At 38.0% G+C, this 20,470-nt stretch overlaps 2 protein-coding genes across 5 annotated transcripts; one reads left to right on the forward strand and one right to left on the reverse strand.

Annotated features, from left to right (window-relative positions):
- Positions 1 to 5,618: 5,618 nt before the first annotated feature.
- Positions 5,619 to 9,550, forward strand: LOC131335854 (uncharacterized). 2 transcript variants are annotated; one of them, XM_058371395.1, is made up of 9 exons: positions 5,619 to 5,685; positions 6,492 to 6,843; positions 7,340 to 7,373; positions 7,527 to 7,739; positions 7,997 to 8,086; positions 8,344 to 8,409; positions 8,501 to 8,592; positions 8,674 to 8,721; positions 9,210 to 9,550. In XM_058371395.1, exons 2-9 carry the CDS (start codon positions 6,521 to 6,523, stop codon positions 9,325 to 9,327), a joined length of 984 nt encoding a protein of 327 aa, XP_058227378.1. In that variant the 5' UTR covers positions 5,619 to 5,685; positions 6,492 to 6,520; the 3' UTR covers positions 9,328 to 9,550. The 2 variants fall into 2 exon arrangements, with proteins under 2 accessions (XP_058227378.1, XP_058227377.1); XM_058371394.1 differs by having other exon boundaries at positions 5,635 to 5,685; positions 6,239 to 6,843.
- A 367-nt stretch (positions 9,551 to 9,917) lies between these two features.
- On the reverse strand, positions 9,918 to 19,152 carry LOC131335853 (uncharacterized). Of its 3 annotated transcripts, none has more exons than XM_058371392.1 (6): positions 18,991 to 19,152; positions 17,015 to 18,691; positions 14,337 to 15,332; positions 14,022 to 14,247; positions 12,559 to 12,701; positions 9,918 to 10,501 (listed from the first exon to the last, which is right to left on the reverse strand). In XM_058371392.1, exons 2-6 carry the CDS (start codon positions 18,689 to 18,691, stop codon positions 10,190 to 10,192), a joined length of 3,354 nt encoding a protein of 1,117 aa, XP_058227375.1. In that variant the 5' UTR covers positions 18,991 to 19,152; the 3' UTR covers positions 9,918 to 10,189. The 3 variants fall into 3 exon arrangements, with proteins under 3 accessions (XP_058227375.1, XP_058227376.1, XP_058227374.1); XM_058371393.1 differs by having other exon boundaries at positions 17,015 to 18,695; positions 18,991 to 19,148; XM_058371391.1 differs by having other exon boundaries at positions 17,015 to 19,147.
- Positions 19,153 to 20,470: the final 1,318 nt, after the last annotated feature.

A 20,470-nucleotide genomic window follows, 5' to 3' on the forward strand; every position in this document is an offset into this window, starting at 1 on the left:
AGGAATGAAGGAAACACGCCAATCTTCAAACAGTGGAAATTGAACATCTCTTGCCTCCCTAGCTTGTTTGTTAACCTAAGTCAAAATGAAAAAATTAAGAACAAAAAATATCTTGACATTTCACAAAAATTTATAACACTTTATTAAGTCTTACTTGGACGAATGCATCCCAAACGTCGTCTTCAGCCACCACCATGTTTTGACTTACATCCCATTCAAACCCGGGACGATCAAGTAGGTTGACAATGATGAAGCAAGTACGGCGCCACTTCTTTATCTTCGCTTCAATATGTCATTCCTCAATGCTAGCATCGGGAAAATCATTGTTCATGAAACGTTTCAAGTAGCTCGTGTAACTTGGACGAAAGTGTCCACTGCTGGTGGTCCACAATCGGGACACCGCCTTTGATTTCAGTTCCGAAATCAACAGCATCTCCTCAGCTTGGACCCAATTGTGACGAGGAGACGGACGACTAGCCACACAACAAAAAAGAAATATGAAACAAGTTTTTGTAATTGAAATTATTAAATGAGTTTGAACCAAGTTTGCTTGCTATTTATAACCAAAAATTCAACAACTATTCAACTACATATCAACCATTCAAAAATATATCCACCATTCACCATTCAACCAACTTTCACTTTCCATTCAATCTAAAATCATACATTCCATTCAAATCTATCCTAATTTGTCTTTTCATTAAAACAAACAAAAACAATTTCCAAAAAAAAAAATCATACATAAATACGAACAATTTATATTAAAAACGTTTTTTAATATAAATTTTATAGAATATACATTTTTTAATAAATTCATTTTCTAATACTTTCAATTGTGCAAAATTGCTTAAATATATTGATATTTAAATTTATATACTGGTTTTAATACATAATCAAATATAACTGTGCACATGGGCAAAATAGTAATTTGACATTTTTTCCCATCATCCACCTCTTCTTATCCCCCCATTCTATAAACCATCCAAACCAAGTTAAATTTTATCCCCCTTTTTAATACCCCATCCAAACCATGTATTATTTTATCCCCCCTTCATAGACATCAAATCAATGTGGGCCAACCCATCAAAATTAATACCCCATATTATTTTATCCCCCCTTCATATTTTTTACCCTCAATTTTTTCCCCGCATCCAAACAAGCCCTTAGTGTACTATTTATTTTCTCATACCTAGTTGGCCATACCCATTGAGCTTTACACTTTGGCACGTGCTTAGCATGGGGAGTTTCGCCGTCTCATTATTTTATTTCCTCTTTTGGATGTTCAGGAGTCAATTTGAAAAGAAAATAAATTCTTTACACCGCCGGTGTAAATATTTGTTTCCTCCAAATCAATTGTATTGCGCCACGTCGCCATATTTTATTAATTAGGACCACTGTTTTGACACGTGTTGCAATGCAATTGATTTGAAGGAAACAAATGTTTATACCGGCAGTGTAAAGAATTTATTCTCATTTGAAAATGAACTCTGTCTAAATGCATTATCAATTACCAAATGAACTGGATAATGCTTGCTGGCGTGATGGTCCAGGCCCAAGTTTTCCCTTTAGACAACTAGCCTGATACAATTATACAATCGGGCCTGGGACCCCGGCCCATCCAATTTCTCCTCCAACTAAAATCCAAGTGGCACCGACAAGTTTTTGCAAAAAGTCCTTCCATGGACACCGACAAATTGGGCACGATTGTCGGATTGTGAACACACCGACACGGGAGGCTCACTCCAGATCTTGCACGGATAATTAAAACCGTAATTTTAAAATAATTTTTTGATTGGCCCGATGCAAAATCACCTCAACCGAATAAATGTAGGTATTTGATCTAATCTTCAAAAAAATTCATTAAGATTACAGTATCAAACACTGCAATTCGAATGAAAAATCGGAATGTCGGCATGTTCACAATCGGTCATACTAGCTTTTTCGTTCGCAAAAGTCATCTCTGCTCAGTTCTGATGATGATCTTAGCTTTTAGGATGTTTTGCTAGTGACATCATTTACATCTTTTTATCATTTTCATTAGGAATTAATTTTGAGTCTTGACACTCTTCTTTTTGTTAATAGTACTCTCACTCTCTCAAAAAACAAATCATCTAATAAAGACACAAAGGGAAGTGACATTAACAAAAAGGAGAGTGGCAAAATCACTCCCCTTTTCATTCGGTAATCACCCTAACGATCCGGTTAATTGTCACTACGACAGATTTTAAGTACCAATACGATTAACATGACAGAATCAACCCTCCTCACAAAATCACATCCCATTCAATCGGAGGGCACAATTGGAAAATTTGAGCCAAAAATATGCAAGCCATGATATATGATCTCATGTATATATTTACATAAAAGTTTGGAGAAAAATGTTGGGAAAATTATATGATTAGGATTTTTCTGCTAGATAAATTAAATGCCTAAATAAGAATAATACTGTAAACAACCAAGAAAGTGAAATAAATATTATTAGAGAAAAGATAAGAATAGCTTGTGAGGTGGTCGGGGCACGTGATGGTGCCCTCCTAAGGAAGGATGTACCCCCTTCTGCACGGGGTTGGATGGTGGTGTTCTTTCCCCAAGATATGACGACCTTCAAGTTCTCTTCGGTGCAGCGAATCGAACTGATCACGAACCGTGTAATTTCACGACATTCAAAATCCGTATAAAATACTGTACCAAATATCTGTGATAAATGATGGATGAATATATAATCGAACAGGAAGTAGTAGTATGGAAAAATAGGAAGAGCACTGTGTAACGTGGTAGAGCAATAGAGAGAGATTTCTAGCAGTACACGCACATCAGTTGTGTCGGTTGTGCAATTAATACTGGCCGTCTAAATGTGTATGGACGGTCCGGATTAAAAATAATCTATATTAACGATTTATAACCGGTCATAAATGATATGAATCCTGACCATTAATTATAACAATAGACGGTCAAAGATTAGTTGTGTAAAGAATTTTGCACAACGGTTGTGCGTGTAGCTCTAACTGTATACATGCATATAATACCTCTACAAACCTACATAATAAATATTAACATTAAAGTAGTAAAATATTAAATTAAACCAACAAAAAATACCAAAAATCGATTCCCGTCAGGTACAACGGTATGAGTACGGTCCGAGTAAAAGAATGCCCGTCAAAATTTCAAATTGACTTTGATTTTGGTTGCAAATTCCGGATTCGATTCGAATTCAGCAAGAACACGGACAGAACCGACCCGTCATCCCTAATTCAGAAGTTTGTCATCCAAGCCATGTAAACAAACAAGAAAGTCCTTTAGAGCCTGTAGAATTATTGTGCACAAGTTTCAATACTTTATGAGGAAGCAATTGTTTTCCCATTATTGGAAGCAAACACAGCTTCGTTATTTTGGAATCATTTGTAATGTCTTCTTCCAACCACTTTCCTGGAAAATTATATCCGATCGAGCTCCCAAACAAATTCACACCTGGCTGAGTACCCCAGTACTGGATCCCTGCTCAAGGAGAGATTATTCCATGCCCCGGGGCATAGCCACGTGGTGCCCGGGACTTTTTGCACCACACATTTCAGTGTGGGCCACTGAAATGTGTGGTGTAAAAAGCCCCGGAGGCACCACGTGTAGTATAATTTTTCCTGCTCAAGGAATGTAACATACCTGTAATAACTGATGGTTCTACTTTTTGGAAGCCAACGACACTACTTATATTATTATTAAATCAAAAGGAGTACAAGGGTGATAGATAGTTCTTTACAAAATGAGGAACTTTGCAGCGTATTGTAATGAACAAGGTTTTGGTTTGGTGCCAAGTTGGACTCAATTTTGAGAATTTGTGATGTAATTAATTTTTTATGGAAAAAGATTGCATTTGATAATTTTGATAATTATAGTAACCCACAGTTTCGAAATTTGATATATTTTCCAAATTAATTCACTGCCATCCAAAGTTAGGGTTACAAATGAACCGAGCTATTTGTGAATTGTTTGAGACTTACCTTGATAAGAGCTCGCTCGAATTCTATTTGTCTATTAAACCATTTGAAACCGACCAGTCCCAATTTTAGGCTTGTTTTACTGAATGAACCGGGATCGAACGTGACATATTCGACTTGATTAGTCTCCCAAACTTGAGTCTGAGACATAAATAGTATTCCTTCTGGAAAACATCCATAGATATCATATGTAAATTGTTAAGTACTGATGATGTTCTTTTTTGCCCTGATTATATATTTCAAGACACAAGTACTCCAAGGTGGAAGATTGTATTGCAGTTACTTATAACGCCCGCTTCTTACATGTGGTGGGGCTCTATGTAGGAGTAGGACCCACTACATACGAGAGGACTTTACAAATAACCGTTTTTTTTAAATAAAATAAAATAAAAACCCAACTAAAGCTTGTTCCAAAGTCAAATCGTGTTCCAAATCGGACGTCCTTCTCAATATCGATATGTCTCCATGTCTGAACCTCATATTTGTAATAAATTTTTTATTTACACCCAAGGATTTGCCCAAGTAATTGTGAGAAAGTAATAACTATTTGTCTATGAGGTCGCATGTTCCATTTCCACGGAGTCTAAACATTTCAAATCTTCGAGCCACTGGGATTATATTCGGTCGTTACCTTCAAGGCCCTAAAATTAGTCGAGATACGTGCAAGCTGGCCCGAACATTCGTTATAAAAAAAATGATAATAAAATAAAATAAAATATTTATTTGCAGCCTAAATTCGAACTTCAAGCATAAATGTATGATATTGACCATGAGGAGTACTCAAGACCAATTTTCATGATTCACAAATAATAAACCATCAAAAGGCTCATATCGCTGGTCAAAAGTGGTGTTAAACTCCATTCTTTTCTGCGCCTTGATTTCATCATATCATCCCCCCTTCTTTGCTTTATTCCTTTACTGTGTCTTTTCTCTTTTTTTTAACTATCATCATTCCTTTATTGTGTTAGCTCTCAATAAAGAAGTATATAGTTTGCTTTAGTATTTCATATCCAAAAGCATCTCAAGTCCAAGCAATCCAACACATCATCCACATATGAAGTACTAGCGATCAATGTGATTTCTCTCTCTCTCCCCCCCCACTCTCTCTCTAGGATTTCAAAAACTTGAAGACAATAAAGAATTGTACTCCAGTAATCTTGGGAAAGTATGACATGCAATTGAATAGTAGTATAATATACACAGCGTTAATCTGGTTGGCTGGTAGGTGTGCTTCCCACACAATTGACTAGAGTTTGATTTTTGAAGTCAGACAGTAAAAAAGTAATTTTTTGTGATTTTTCCGGTTACGGCGTGGATGACCTGTTTTTGACCCTTTTAAATAGAGGATGAACAAAACTCAACAACTCGGTAGAAAAATTTGAACTCACGACCTCTTAATAAATTGCAAGAACCTTGACCAACTCAGCTGGCCCTAGCATAGCATATGCATGGGCAGTTGGGCACATAGAAATTGTGACAAAGACCGGTCCATGCGACAACGAACAGATCCCATGGGGATAACAAAAACAAAAAAGAGAAGCTTGCACCCAAAGCAAACCGCCCTTCTTTTCACCACTCTCTCTCCTCTTTACCAATTTTTATCTCCAACGCGAAGAAGCAAAGCATTCTCTCTCTCTCTCTCTCTCTCTCTCTCCACACCGCCACTACCACCCTTCTTCCCTTGCTTTCCCCTGTAAGTATCATTGCTTTCCTTTGCTTACAATTAAGAACTTGCCGCGCCTCTATATATCTTCGATTGCAATATAATATACAGGACCATATAGCTTTCTGTGCAAATACCCACCGAAAGCTTGGAATCTCCTCTAGTTTCACTCATTAATATTGAAGGCTCAAATCCCTTTCGTGGGTTTTTTTTTTCCTTTCTTAGAGTCTCTTTCAGTGGTCAATATTAAATGTGTTTGTTTAGTTTCTGGTTTATATAGGAGAAACCCATTTTGTGATTGAAACTTCCTCTTCCTAAACGGGTTCGGATTGCACTTTGGTGTGGTGGCTAGACTCTGTATTTTGCTTCTTCTTCTTCTTCTTCTTCTTCTTCTTCTTCTTCTTCTGAGGTTTTTAGAGGGATTTGATTCTTGGTTTTAGCATTTGAGATCAAATCTGTTCTTCCCATTTTATTTTTCATCCTGTTTTTGAGTCTCTCATTTCCAACTTTTGGATTCCCTAAACCTTCAGATACTATTGCAGAAGTGATTTCATTAGATTCTTTTGGGTTTTTTTTGGTTCAGGAACATTAGAAACCGTGAAGGCACATTCCAATTTTTCCAATTCATTTATTTGACTTCCACCTAAACTCCCAGGCAAGAAGTGCTGCAAATTTTGTTTGTCTCAGATTTTGATTAGTTCACATACTTGTACAAAAGGTATAGAGTAATTCTCCTCAGTTTTGCCCATTTGGAAACACATACCCATTGAATCAAACCATAGATTCAGAGGAATAGCAGGCGAAAATAGGAAGTGACAGCATGAGTTTCTCAACAGGATCACCAAGGAATTCTTGGCAGCCAATCATGACTGTTGATACAGCCACCCCAAGTTACTGGCTCAACTGGAGATTCTTGGTTTGTGCTGTTTGTGTGGTAGTGTCAATGATATCTGCATTGATTGTTATTTTAAAGTACGAAGGACCTCGAAATTCGGAACAAGGAAGCAGAGAAGACGGGGGAGAGCCGGTGGGGCTACTGTATGAGGATGAAGTTTGGAAGCCATGTCTAAAAGGGATACATCCTGCTTGGCTACTGGCATTCCGAGTCGTTGCTTTCTTTGTGCTTTTGTTTCTTGTGATCCTAAATGTTGCTGTTGATGGTGGTGACATATTTTATTACTATACCCAGTAAGCAGTTCTTGCCTTTTAGTTTATCTCAATATTTCACTACAAATTCCGCTATATTCGAATACATGAGGTTAGGAGATTGAATACACGATATGTACTGTAATCGGGCTTCCCTCTAGTAAAATCGCGCTACTCAAAGGTTCTTCTTCTAATTGGCATTTTCTTTTAGCATATCAGAAATTGAAACCATCAATAGCATATCAGAAGATGAAACCATCAATAGCATATCAGAAGATGAAACCAAATTGATGGTATTTCACATGCAGAGATAGCAGCTTTTTCTAAGTAAAGAATACCTAATACAACTTTGATGCACAAAAAATTTGGGCATTTGGCTATCCTGCAAGTTTGCTTCTGCCAATAAAAACTTGAAGGATACTATTTCTTTAATTTTTTCGATTTTCTATCTTTCTTTAGTTTTTCTCTTTTTATGTCATTTTCTTGATCATATCATTGTTTCATGGGTTTTTAATTGGTGCAATTGGATGTTGGACAGGTGGACTTTCACATTGATAACCCTTTATTTTGGGGTATGTATACCTCCTTGATCCTTCTGTGTGACTTTTCTTTTCCCCCAAAAACATCGCAAGAGACATACCGTTTCAACATCGCAAGAGACATACCCTTTTTTATTCTATTTATTATATAACATTGCTCATTTACTTGCATAACTTCCCTTGTAGCTTGGATCATTGCTTTCTATGTATGGGTGTTTCCAAAATCACAACAAAGTGGGTGGTGAAGAAACTTATAAGGAGACTTTCGATGCTGAGCAAGGCACCTATGTGAAAAATCCAAATGCATCAAAGGGGGGAAAACACTCGCGATCCGATCAACCACGTCAAGTTCGCCAAACTGCAGGATTGTGGGGTTATATCTTCCAAATAGTTTTCCAGGTGAATCCCTTAAACCAGTAGTTGCACTTGAAGAATCATAAATATTTCTCAAGCGATTCTTTGACCTTCTCGCTGCTCAAAAATTGATTTTAGCTTGTGGTATCCATCGAACTAGAAATTGTTGGGAAAAATTCAATTCACTTAGACAACCCCAAGTACCATCACTTCAGTGTAAAATGAAAAAAAAGGTTGATTAATTGCAGAATAATGTTGGATAATTGCGAATTGGTATTGACATTTACTCTTCCTGTAAATAGATGAATGCAGGTGCAGTGATGCTCACAGACTGTGTCTTCTGGTTGTTAATAGTACCATTTCTGGAAACCAAAGATTACGATCTGAATTTCGTAAGTAATCTAATTCATCCCCATCAAACTTTTCAGTTATACGCGTATGAGATTGTATCCAGATGGTATCGCAAATTTTATGAAAACTTCAGAATCATGTGGAGAAATGAAAAAAAAAAATTACCGAAAGACGCCCTGAATGATCTCTCAAGAGTGCGAGTTTTCTTTCTTTAGAATTCCATCTGGACTGCATTCGTATTGCTTAGATAACTTCTGTCAATCTTCTAAACAGTGTGCTTTTATCTTTGACATGGCAGTTGATTATAAATATGCATACAATCAATGCTGTTTTCCTGCTTGTTGACACTGCTTTGAATTGCTTGGTAAGTGGCAGTTCCTCTCTACTATTTATTTCAGTTGATTTTACTTCCATTTCATTTCACAATTTCACCTTGATCTTATCTTTCCTTCCAGCGGTTCCCTTGGTTTCGAATCGCATACTTTTTCCTGTGGACAGCCATTTATGTTGTTTTCCAATGGATCGTACACGCCTGTTTCTCGCTTTGGTAAATTAGTCTCCTTTTTGCCTCTCCATCATTACAAGATTATTGCTTTTGATTTTCTGTAACTCTAGTTATTTGCAACAGGTGGCCATACCCATTTCTTGATTTGTCATCTCCATTTGCTCCGCTATGGTATGTGATCTTAAGAATCCACCTATTTGATTTATTGATGAAAGAATACTTCTTAGATCTTATCTGGTTAACTCTTATTTTCTTTCAAATAAGAACAGCATGTTTAAAGTTTTCAAGCTAAGTAATCTCTCCGCCAGTTATTCACTCTATAGCAGCTAAATTTCCTTTGTTCAAGATATTTGACATTCTGCTACAGAGCCTTGGAAAACTCAAATGCTTGACTTGATCCTTTTAAGTTTTGCACCACTGACTTTGCAAATTATTATGCCCGGCAATATAAGTAGTTATGCAACAAAACACCATGAACTGGTTATCTTCCTTCATTTCCCTCTGGAATTCTATTCCAAAATCTTTAAAAGGTTCTCTAATTCATTTGATGTCAGACAGCATCAATGACAACATTTCAGGGTGGACCATTTCTCATTAAAGTAGTTCTTCATTTGCTAAAGAGCTAACAATTTTCCTCTTTCTATAATGGTGATCTGCAGGTATTCATCGGTGGGTTTGATGCATATACCCTGCTTTGGTATATTTGTGTTGGTGATGAAGATGAAACACAGTCTCTTCTTAAAATGGTTCCCTCACTCCTACCAATGCGTGAAATAGATAGATAGATAGCGAGTGCGAACGCTGGTCCAAAATCACGCGAACTTTGTAAATTTCTCCATGGCTAAGAAAGGTAGGTAGCATGAACAGGAGGAACAAAGATCTCTAGATATAAGCAAGATGACAGAAGATGACAGAAATGTAGGGCTTCCACATTTCCAGAGGGGGAAAAAACACATATGTAAGCATTTTTCCGGTATAAGCATTTTTTATTTGTGTATTATTACCATTCTTCCTGGGAAAGGCGTACTACTTGTAACTGCAACTATATATACACCTAAATACCAAACTAACGCAATCCAACGGTTGAAATTGGAAATATCAAATTCATTTTCTTCTACATGCTAACTATAAGCTACCTGACACAACCTTCCTCTGTTATCCAAGCTTGGAACCGGCTATGTGAAAAAATAAGAGTCTAAGCATATAATGCAGGCAGAATTGTATATACTACTTAATGAAGGCAACGAAGTTACCATCAGTTAGTAGCTTCATATGCTATGCAATTCAGAGCTTCAATTGAGGTTAACAGGTAAAGCTCGTGAGCATCGCTGATACCGCAATGGTCCTTTCAATAAGCACAAATTGGAAGCAGAAACAAGGAAAGAATAGCAAACATCACATTCCATTTATCTGAACGTGTGTTACAAAGAATACAAACTAGTAACAGGAGGTAAAAACCTTTTAGAAAATTGAAAGATGATTATTTTTTTGCTATGACCATCACCGGCTCTGATTATTGTTTTTTCTTTCGTTCTTCGACAGCTTTGAATATTAATTTGACAACCACGATCAAACAATAATTTCCCAATTTCTTGATTTCCAAGCTAAAATACAAATAGTACGCTACAATTACAAGTAATCAAACGGAGGTGCTTGGCAAAGAACCCATCAAGATAACGGTATCACTGTCTTTAGGCCCCCATAACTTTTCCTGCTTTGCCTTCGTAAAGAGTCCAGAGAGAAATCCCACAGTAGACTTGGAGTCTGATTTCCTCCCAAACATGTCCAAAGTGCTACTCGACTCGTTACCGATTCTATGGCTTGAACTTGTTGAGCCTCCCTTTTCCAAATCCTCCTTAAGACGATGTCCACAGGGACAGCTTGTGATCTTCTTGAAGCAGCAGTTGTGGAAAACCGATTTACAAGATCTACACCGTTCAACTTCTCCTTCCTGTCAGTTTTAGTGCAGGGTCAACCATGGCATTGTTGGTCATAATACTACATTTGAGATTTCATGTGTGAGTCCGTGACCATAAAGCCCATTCTTATTAACATTGCACTGTTAGCTGCTACCTTGTTTGATTCCTATGTGACCAATTAGTATCTTACGTATCTTAATTTTGGTGGTTGTGAACAGTGTTCTAAAAGGCAGTCTAGGCGGCGGGTCGCCACCACGATATACCCCTAGGTGGTTTATTAGGCACTCAGGGAGACTAGGCGGAGCTAGGCGGCTTCGAATTGGAGCTGTATTCACCTAAATCGACATACCCAAGCTCCGAAACCCTAATCTGGACCTAATTGACTTCAACCAGCCTTGGAAACTGATAGGTGCTGAAAAGCACCCATTTAATCCACCTAATTTACGATTTGTCGGTCCGTAAGTCCGTTTACATTGTTACGTGATATATTTTAGCGTTTTGTGGTGTTTGTAGGCCTTGGAGACCGATTGTGCGAAAACATGCAAATTGGAAGGTTTTACAATGGGCTAACATTTATTCGGTGGAGCAAATAAAATACCAATATAATTGGATTTATGATTTGTGCTCCTTTTATGCATTTGGGCCCAAGCAGTATTGTATGAGAAACTTTGACCAAGAATTGGCTGGCGAAAAGTTCTTCCCTGGTGAAATTATTCGGTGCACTCACAAAGGAGGAGTTTGATTAGGGAAAGAAGTCTAAAAGGAAAGAATTATCTTCTGAAGGCAAAATCTCGGCAGCAGCACATTATTTTTATAGTGCACGTGCACGTCAGTTGAACACCCACACAGTGCACGTAAGTTTTGGGCCAACTATAAAGGAGACTTTAGTTTATTATTTAGGTTACTTTTACTTTTTCCAGGAGCGGGATAGAAAGATGTGTGACAGGGAGATTTGTCCATGTCTTCCAGAATTCCTTCAATCTCAAGCGCATCTTTCTTCTCCATGGCCGGCTAAACCCCTTCTCTAGGGGAAGATGAAACTTCGCACCAAGTAACTCTATTTTATGTATGGGTTTTAGGTTTATTATTCGAATCGATTGTATAACTAAGAACCCTTTCTGTTTCAATGAATGAAATGATTTTGATGGTTTTAATCTATTGAGTATTTGTATGCATGCTTCCAAATACGAGTTATACAATGGTTTTCATTGATTGTGGTTGGATTTCTGAGATAGATTATACTCGTAAGACGGGCCGTGCCGTTAGACGGCCAGACCGTACTTCTGAGATGGACCGTGCTATGGGATAATTTATGCCTTTTAATAACCCAATATATTTTCTAGATGATTATTGCTAGGGTTTGCAAGCCCTAATAATAATCCCTTCTGATTCGAATAATTAATCTCGCCTATGCATGTTTGAGTTACGTGGTCGAGGTGGATTCGAACCCTAGATTTTTCTCTCCAATCGTTACAAACTTTCCATTTAATTATTTCTCTTAGTTTAATAAATTCTCCAAATTCAAACAACCAAACTTCTTTTGCCTGAATTAATCTAAAAATTAATCGAATTTGTCGTAACTCAGCCATACTGTCTCCGTTGGAACGATACTCGGTCTTGACCATTATTCTACGGAGTAGTAGTTAATTCCAAGGTTTTATAAATATATTTTTGACACGTAACGACGCGGTCAGAAACCCTGCAACCGACGCAGTACGAGCCTCGTCTCTGTGATTCGAACCCCAGAAACCTAAAATCAAAACCCTAAAACCCTGAAATCCAATCGTTCTGATTTCCGACCTCATTTGCGACTGAATAGCTGCGTCATTGAGCACAAATCGCGTCTGCACACTGTGATTTCACCTTGAAAACCCAAATCGAGGCTTGAGAGACCAGATCTAAGGATTTTGGACTGGTTATTACGCTGAATCGCTAGGCGGCACCTAGGTAGGCTAGGAACTAGGGGGTGGGTCATTGCCCCGACTAGTGCCGAGCGCCTTTTAGAACACTGGTTGTGGACATAAACATTAAACAGCAATGGGTTGGAAGCAGAGCAATTTACAAAATGGAACTACTAGGAAATACCTACCTGGAAGGGGAAAATGAGAGAAGAAGGGTCATCACAGGCTTGTCGTGCATTGCAAGGTACACCCACATCACAGCACACCAGGCATTGCTCTGTTATGTGTTCCAAGATTTTCCTTGATATAGTATCTACCATCACAGGTAGCACTACAAAATGAGATTGAAAACATTACAAAAAAACACAGATACGGGCCTTTTTTTTCTAATTTTGGAAGAAGGCAAGAACAAACACAGATATGGGTTAGTATTTGTCAAATCAAACATCTAGTGCAACTGAGTCGGATGACAATCAAAAGATCTGATAAATATGAATCTATCTAGATTTTTGCAACAGAAGAATGTAATATATGAAAGAGAAGTAAGAAAAAGAATCAATTGCAAAGAGCTATTCGAAGATAAAATGAAGAAAGTTGTCTGCGGTGGCCTTCTAATCAAGTGCAAAGGAGGAGGAAAAAAAAATTTAATGCATGGAATGTGGAGGCATTTATTGGAGTTTGTTCCACATTGTCTCCTCCAAAACTAGTTTATGAGGGCGGCCTCTCCACTCATTGCCAATTGGTTTTGAGTTGGATGCTTTAACAGCATTATTTATCCAAGTTGCTACAAGAACAAGGCAAATTCCTAAAAATTAGTATGGTTAGATCCAAAATATGATGTTATGGACTATTTAAGTAAAGAGGTCACACCTGTATACAGTCAATGGGAGAGCAGGATCAATATACAAAGGTTAGTCCTACACGCTTATTCTTCTGGATGGCCAAGTACTCTACATACACTTCAATCGACATAAATGCTACCAATTTTCTTCCAAGTGATGTATGTGCAACAATATCACATAGAAACTGACTTCAAAATATTACTCCCTCCGTCCCGGCAAAGAGGGTCCACTATGAGAACACGTGTAGTTTTCGGATTAAAAAATAAACTATTTCCGTGCACAATTTTTCTCCTTGACACCAAATTAAAGATCTCAAATTCTAGTTATTTAATTGGATGTCAAGGTAAGTAAAAAATTATTCACGGAAGTAACTTATTTGTCATCCAAAAATTGCACGTCTTTTCATAGTCCTATCTTTTGCGAGACAAAAAGAGTAGAAGCACCAACACCACATATCAACAAAGGACATTCAGCAGCACAAAAATCATTACATTTCATCAAATTATATGAAGTGTAAATATAAAAACATAGAACCATTTTCCAATGATGGTATAGGTGGTGGAGACTACCAATATGTCATGAATTTCCCAAAAGAATTGATGAGAAGATAAAAATCCACCACGCGTGACAAATTTATGATATAACCATGGCATACTAAAATTAGCTTTATATCATTGGAATGCCATCAGGAGCTGTAAACATGTGAGTAAATAGATGCTCTGCATAGATGAATTCGATTGTTGAAATTGCATACACACAGGTGAAAACATAATAGCAAACAAAAGCAAATTTTGTGATTGAAAGCTAACCTGAAAATACTCCTTTTGAAAGATCAATGAGGTCTCTAAGTGCAAAAAATTCATTGCTCTCAAGAAGGTATCTCCGAGAAGCAAGTCCTTTATAAATGGACATACGGAATGGGCAACGAACAAATGGAAGCATGGCTCCTATTCTTTTTCTGACTCCCGTAACTTGTACCAGCGCAGGGACTTTCGAGAATAGAATAGGATTAACCGCACTGACACAAAGCATAGGCTGCGACAAGATATAAAAATAAAAAAAAACTGAATAGATATACCATGGTGAAAAGTAAATATACTAGATGTTCACGAATATTTCCTTACCTGGTCGTGAATGGAATCGAGATATGATTTAGCCAACTGAGAAACTGGATAGTGAGTAAAATCCCAGTGATGCAAAACTCTTGCTGGTAAGACAGCAGTTTCATTTGTATGGCACACAGAGCAAAACAACTGACCCGTGTATTCACAAAGACGAGGCTTCCCCCACCCAAGTGTCTGTACGAATTCCAGCATCCGGGTTTTCCCGTCATCAAAATGCTTGTGGCATCCTGCACAAGTATAGTGTTGTGCTTCTAGAATCTGTTTTGTAGATTTGTGCAGTCGGATTTCAACGATAAGTGATATAGTCTTCCCAAGCGTCACCATGTTGTCTGTGTTCCTGCCTCTAGCAGAAAAGGGAGACGCGGGGTTAAATGTATTAGATGCAGGAGAACTAGGCACAACTTTGGGTGGGGCAAAGAACCAAATTAGAGCACTTGGAAAGCTGGATGACAACCTAGAGTGTAGAATAGATCGTAAACACTCTTGAATGAGAGCACTTCTCTCCGAAACAACATCAGGAGAGACATTACCAAAAATCTTTCTGGATTCCCGCTCGACAGCAGCCCAGGGAGAAGGGAGAATCCAGCCTTGATTTTCATATACTGTTTTCAACCGCCGGTAGAGTGTGCAAAAATCACGGTACCGTCGTTCAACCTCCCAATGGTCTGTTCCACTCCACACTCTTATTGTGTAAACGGTGTATTCCTTCACTCCAACCAGTCTTTCACCAAATGAGACATCTCCCTTCTTCTGCTTTGCACCAACTACTTCAACACCATTAATTGTCATAGGGAGCAGGATTAGAGAGTAGGCATCATCATTACCAGAAGTAGAGGCAGTTGATCCACCATCTCTTAAAGGCAGAGACAAGTGGGAGCGATTCACTTTATCATCATGGGTGAACCTAGCTCCTGGAGACTCGGTAGAGTCCAATAATATTTCTTCCATTTCATGGACAAATTCGTCATAGAATTCATTTAACTCCTGATTCTCTGTCTGCAAGAGATGGGAAAATAATAATAAAAAATAAGCACAAAGGCATAAGGAATTCCACCTACTACTTGAGAATTCAGAGACAATAGTAGAAGAAGGGTCTCCACTCCACTGAGGAGAAAATGGTGCGGGATGGAATGTAATTGCCACCATAGACAGTACTTGGTCAGCTATACGCTCACAAACACAATAAAAAACACAAAAGGAAACGAGGAAAGAAAGGCACATACATATAGGAACCTTGACCATAATGCACCGAATGAACATATTAACCTCCAAGAAGATAATTGCGTTCACAAAACTACGACGATCAGTAAAAATGCACTTCAGTCAATAGTTTTGGGATTAAGAATTTGTGTCTAGTTGACGCAACCTTGACCATAATGCACCGAATGAATATATTAACCTCCAAGAAGATAATTGCGTTTACAAAAACTACGACGATCAGAAGAAATGCACTTCAGTCAATAGTTTTGGGATTAAGAATTTGTGTCTAGTTGACGCACTGAATCCTGCCAGACTGCCACAGATACTTTGGGTCTCCCAAAGAATTTCTAGCCATTAATTAGTGTTGTGCAACTATAACTCCTATATGTTACCAGGTAATCGGACACTGAAAGAAGTTCTCAAGGTATGTCCATATAAAGAACAGTTGTTTATCTTCTTTTTTAGTTCTACATATTTGTAATTATGTAGCCGTTGGCTCACTCGTCCGACTTGAACCATAAATGGACCAAAGGACAAATCTCTCTCATGCAATCTGATCTCCCCCATATGAATAATTTGAAAAACAGTTGCTCACTTGCTTTATAGAAGGGGACCTTTTATTACCATCAATTCTTATTTTCATCCTATATTTTCCTTCAATAATAGTCAAAGCCAGAGATATTAACCACACATATTTTGCTCCAAAAGAAAAGAGAAAAATATTCTACAGAAATTTGATCGAAGAGACAAGAGACAAGACAATTATTAATTCCAGATTTCCAAAGACACCAACTAAACTAGAATTTGAAGGTGAAATACTCCTTTTCGTTGTCTCCATTTTCTCTGTTGCTAGGCCCAGTGGCACTAAGAAAACTAAAGAATTACTCTTTTCTTTGCAATACCTGGTACTGTGGTACATGTATGTTGTTTATGAATCCCCCTTGTTATAATTAGTGGTAATCAAGTTGAATTCAGTAATGAAATATATTCCCTTTGATAAATCTCAATTTTTGACTAAGTATATCAAATCTGCCTATCAATCAGCTTCTGCTGCATCACACCACAACGAAGAACCCACATGCATACTACGTCAATGTTACAAGGCCTTTGAGATTGTTAACATTAAGCTCTGTTGGGGAAAAATGATAATTGCCTTCAATTCTGTCCCCACTGTCCACCAACAAAAAAGTGTTGACCCCTTTTCAAAAGAGGGGGAGAAGAAATTCACTTGGTAAGTTGTCATCTTTGTGTATTTATTCTGATGGGCAATGTCCAATACAGTTTCGCCTCAAGTATCAAAAACAGATACGTAGAAGCACAAGAATTGCTGTGGATATACATAGCTATCAAGCAGTTGCTGATTACAAAATAAATTCATCATAGTTTGTGACTAATTGTATTCGACAAAAATGGACAAAGAAAGGAGATACTGAAGTGCTACTGTTAAATAAATGGAAAGTTGGAAACTGCTACCTCACCTTAACTGGTTTAGGACGGACTTCAAATCGATTGAATAGAGCGTAAGAATCGTTTAGTTGTCTCTTTATATCATTCTCATCCATTCCAAGCGGTGCAAGTGATTCTCTAGGAAAACCAACTCTTTGATCATCAGGTGTTTCAGTTGATGCCGAAGCAAGTTGGCTAGCTCTAATATCAAAAAGAGGGTCCAAATGTGAAGTTGATTGCTCTGACTCGTGAATTTCTAAAACTTGACTGCCGTTGCCTTTGTCAAATTTCTGAGTACTTAAAAGTGGAATGGCCTTTTCCAAATTACCACCTCTAAAGTTTGAACCTTCCTTTAAGGGTGCATCTTGTGATAGTATATCCTGTTGTGTTTGTAAAATATCAATACCAGAACCGGTTTTAAGCCAATCTACTGATTCATCAAGGTCTCCAACTTGATTGTTGGGAATGAGAACATCTTCTGCATCGTTCCCTTGCTCTGTATCACAAAAATCCAGAAAGTGAATTGGGGTCAAAGAACCATTTTTAATGCACCCTTCCAGTTCCCGGGCACTTTGAACTTGACTGGTAGGAACAGAAACATAGGTCAACGCTTCTTTATCTGGATCAATGCCAGAAAAGCCTGTCTCGGTCCGAGAAACTGAACTCAGAGCGTTTATTTCAGTTTCAGTGTTTGGTTCTATCTTCTCCAACATCATCGATTTAATATCAGATTTGCTTGATTCTAGCTCAAAGTCATCCCAATCATTGGAACCAAATGCTATAGATGAGCCCATAAGCAACGAATTTCCTTTCTCAACTTTTCCTTCCTCATGGTATTGCATATTCCGCTTATGCAAGAGATTTATCTTCTGCTCATCATCGGAACCATAGCCAAACATTGAATCTTCACCTTCGGAATGCTCAAATCTGGATGAATCGTTATCATCTTCATCCGAACACCTTTCAACTTCCCTAACATCAAATTCCACAGCAGAATCTGAATATAGCTGATCTAAACTAATGTTCACCTGTTCAGTAATCACCTGTTGGTGGGTTTCCACCTCAACCCTATCAGACGAATGACCATCAATATTAACACCCAAACCTAAAGACGCATTTTCCTCAATGGACTCTATGCTACTAGTGTGCTGATCAGCCAACGTTCCACCAGAACTTCTCATCACTTCCGACTCACTGTGGTCTCTCCAATGGAAAACACCACCACCACCATCATCCATACAAAGCTCCTCATCCAACACACTATTCAAGTCCACAACTTCTGGTAACTCCGAATCACTCTCGTCACCCATGTTCCTGTCTGAATTCAACCCATCACTCACCCCCCCTAAACCTCGGCCTTCTACACCATTTTCCACATCTGGAAGGTTATTTCCTTCCCATGGCCCAATTCTATGATCGGATAAACAACCTGATCCACTAGGGGATAATAACTTCTTATCTCCAATTCTTCTAGAAAACCCAGCTCCCAGACTAAAATCCCCTAAACTACCAACATCTCCTACAGAGCTACACAAACTAGAGGTCCCCAAAACAGAATTGGCACTACAGTACCTCTCAAACTCCGATTCGCCACATGAGGAGTACTGCGAATACACGGGGGACTCATCGCCACCATCCGATTCCTCATTGGGCGGGTCTGGAAGAGCAACTTCGACAGAGGCCTCACCGGTTGCCTCTCCATTTATCATCTGTCTATCACTAATACAATCAGTTATCCCAAAAAAATTGAAACTTCGAGAAAACGTCAAAACAAATCTAATGATACCAGATCGTGGGGATGATTATCATTTAATTATTTTGGACATAATCTGATACTATGCAAGAGGAAATATGTGATGAGTGATTGATGGAAACTATGAGGTGGGTTTAATTCGAGAAATAGGGTTTTGGGTATTTGGTTTGTTCTTGAAATGAGGCGATGATTCGAACAGGTGGGTTTGATAAACGAGGAAAATTAACAGGGATTGAAATTGAACAGAGAGCTGACCTTTTCCGGGATTGAAATTGGGGTGATGATGCACCGTCTGTGTGTGTGTGTGTGTGTGTGTGAGAGAGAGAGAGAGAGAGAGAGAGAGAGGAGAAGTTATCAACAACGAATAATGCCAAATTCCGTGGAACTCACCAACATCCTATTTCCGAGTCTCCGACCAAACAAAAAAGAGCCTGAGAGAGGCAAAATCCTATGTGCCTAAAATTTTTGTGTCCATGTGAGGAATTTTTCAACAGTTAAATTTAATGGCCGAAAATCTCTAGTCACAAAAGCACAAAAGTACAGAAATTTTTAGTACAAAAAGATTGGACCCGGTCGCACATGTGTGTTCTTGAGCAAAAGCATCAAAATTATCTCGGAAAACATTTCATTTCACACTCTTCTTATCATTTGCACTTCAATTTCTATTTTCATTTCAGAATTCCCCAGTATTTTTTACGCATCCACAATCCAATGTCTCTATGATAAAAGCACACTCAAAATTCAAAATTAAATTTCAACATGCCATTTCCACTACAGCTTTGCATACAATTAAAATAAGTTCATGCTACTGACTAAACAGTATTTTTGATATTTTAGTCCAAATTTTCAAATCAACTCATTTCCGTTGTCAAAATGAACTAAATAGTATTCCTGGTATTTTTAATGGAAACAAGTGCTACTTTGACATTAATTTGTAGACAAAAATAATATCGTGAACTTGAAAGTAAGAATTCATCGTCTCACACAGGTTCCTCTCTGCGCCATACATATTGATTTTGCGCAACTAAGAAAGAAATCAAATCACCTACAACACCCGTCATTGGCATTTGGAGTGCACCTTCTTCATAATTTTTTGGCATGACAATCAATTTTCGAGACAATGGAGCTAAAATCATAAACACCCCGTGCGTCAATGAAGATAGAAAAATACCTTCGCCTAAAACCATTTAGGGAAAAAAAATCGAAATGGTCCTTATAGTTTAGTGTTTGTGTCAACTTGGTTCATGTAGTTTGAATTAGCTTGATTTACACTCTGTAGTTTTCATTTTGTTCCAACTTTTCCTTCCTCATTCTAGGTTAAAATCGTAATCTGTCATTCTCCTCTTGTCCTAATACACCTCTGAACCGAAACACATAACCTCATTGTTCCATTCTCCATTTTTTTCACGGCTTCCATTCTCCATTTGTCGCGCCTGGGATTTTACCTTCGACCGAAACGTGTCTCGTTCGCCTTCGGCGGGAAGGAGCGAGAGGGATTAGGGCCTGGATAAGTAATCCGATTCCTATGGATTGCGATGTGGTTCTTGAAAAGAAAGGAAAAATGAAGAGTTTTGTGTTCTATAAAAAAGGTTCGGATATTTTTAAAAAATGTTTGAATTTTAGAAAATGAAGTGGGTTTATTTTAAAAAGGGACCGAACTTTTATTAAGCTGCCTACAGATCTCCAGGTAAAGGAGAATCAGGTCCAAATGTAGTTCGGGTCACAAAAGGGGTTT

The sequence above is a fragment of the Rhododendron vialii genome, chromosome 8a, assembly GCF_030253575.1.
Source record: "Rhododendron vialii isolate Sample 1 chromosome 8a, ASM3025357v1".
Lineage (NCBI taxonomy): Eukaryota > Viridiplantae > Streptophyta > Magnoliopsida > Ericales > Ericaceae > Rhododendron > Rhododendron vialii.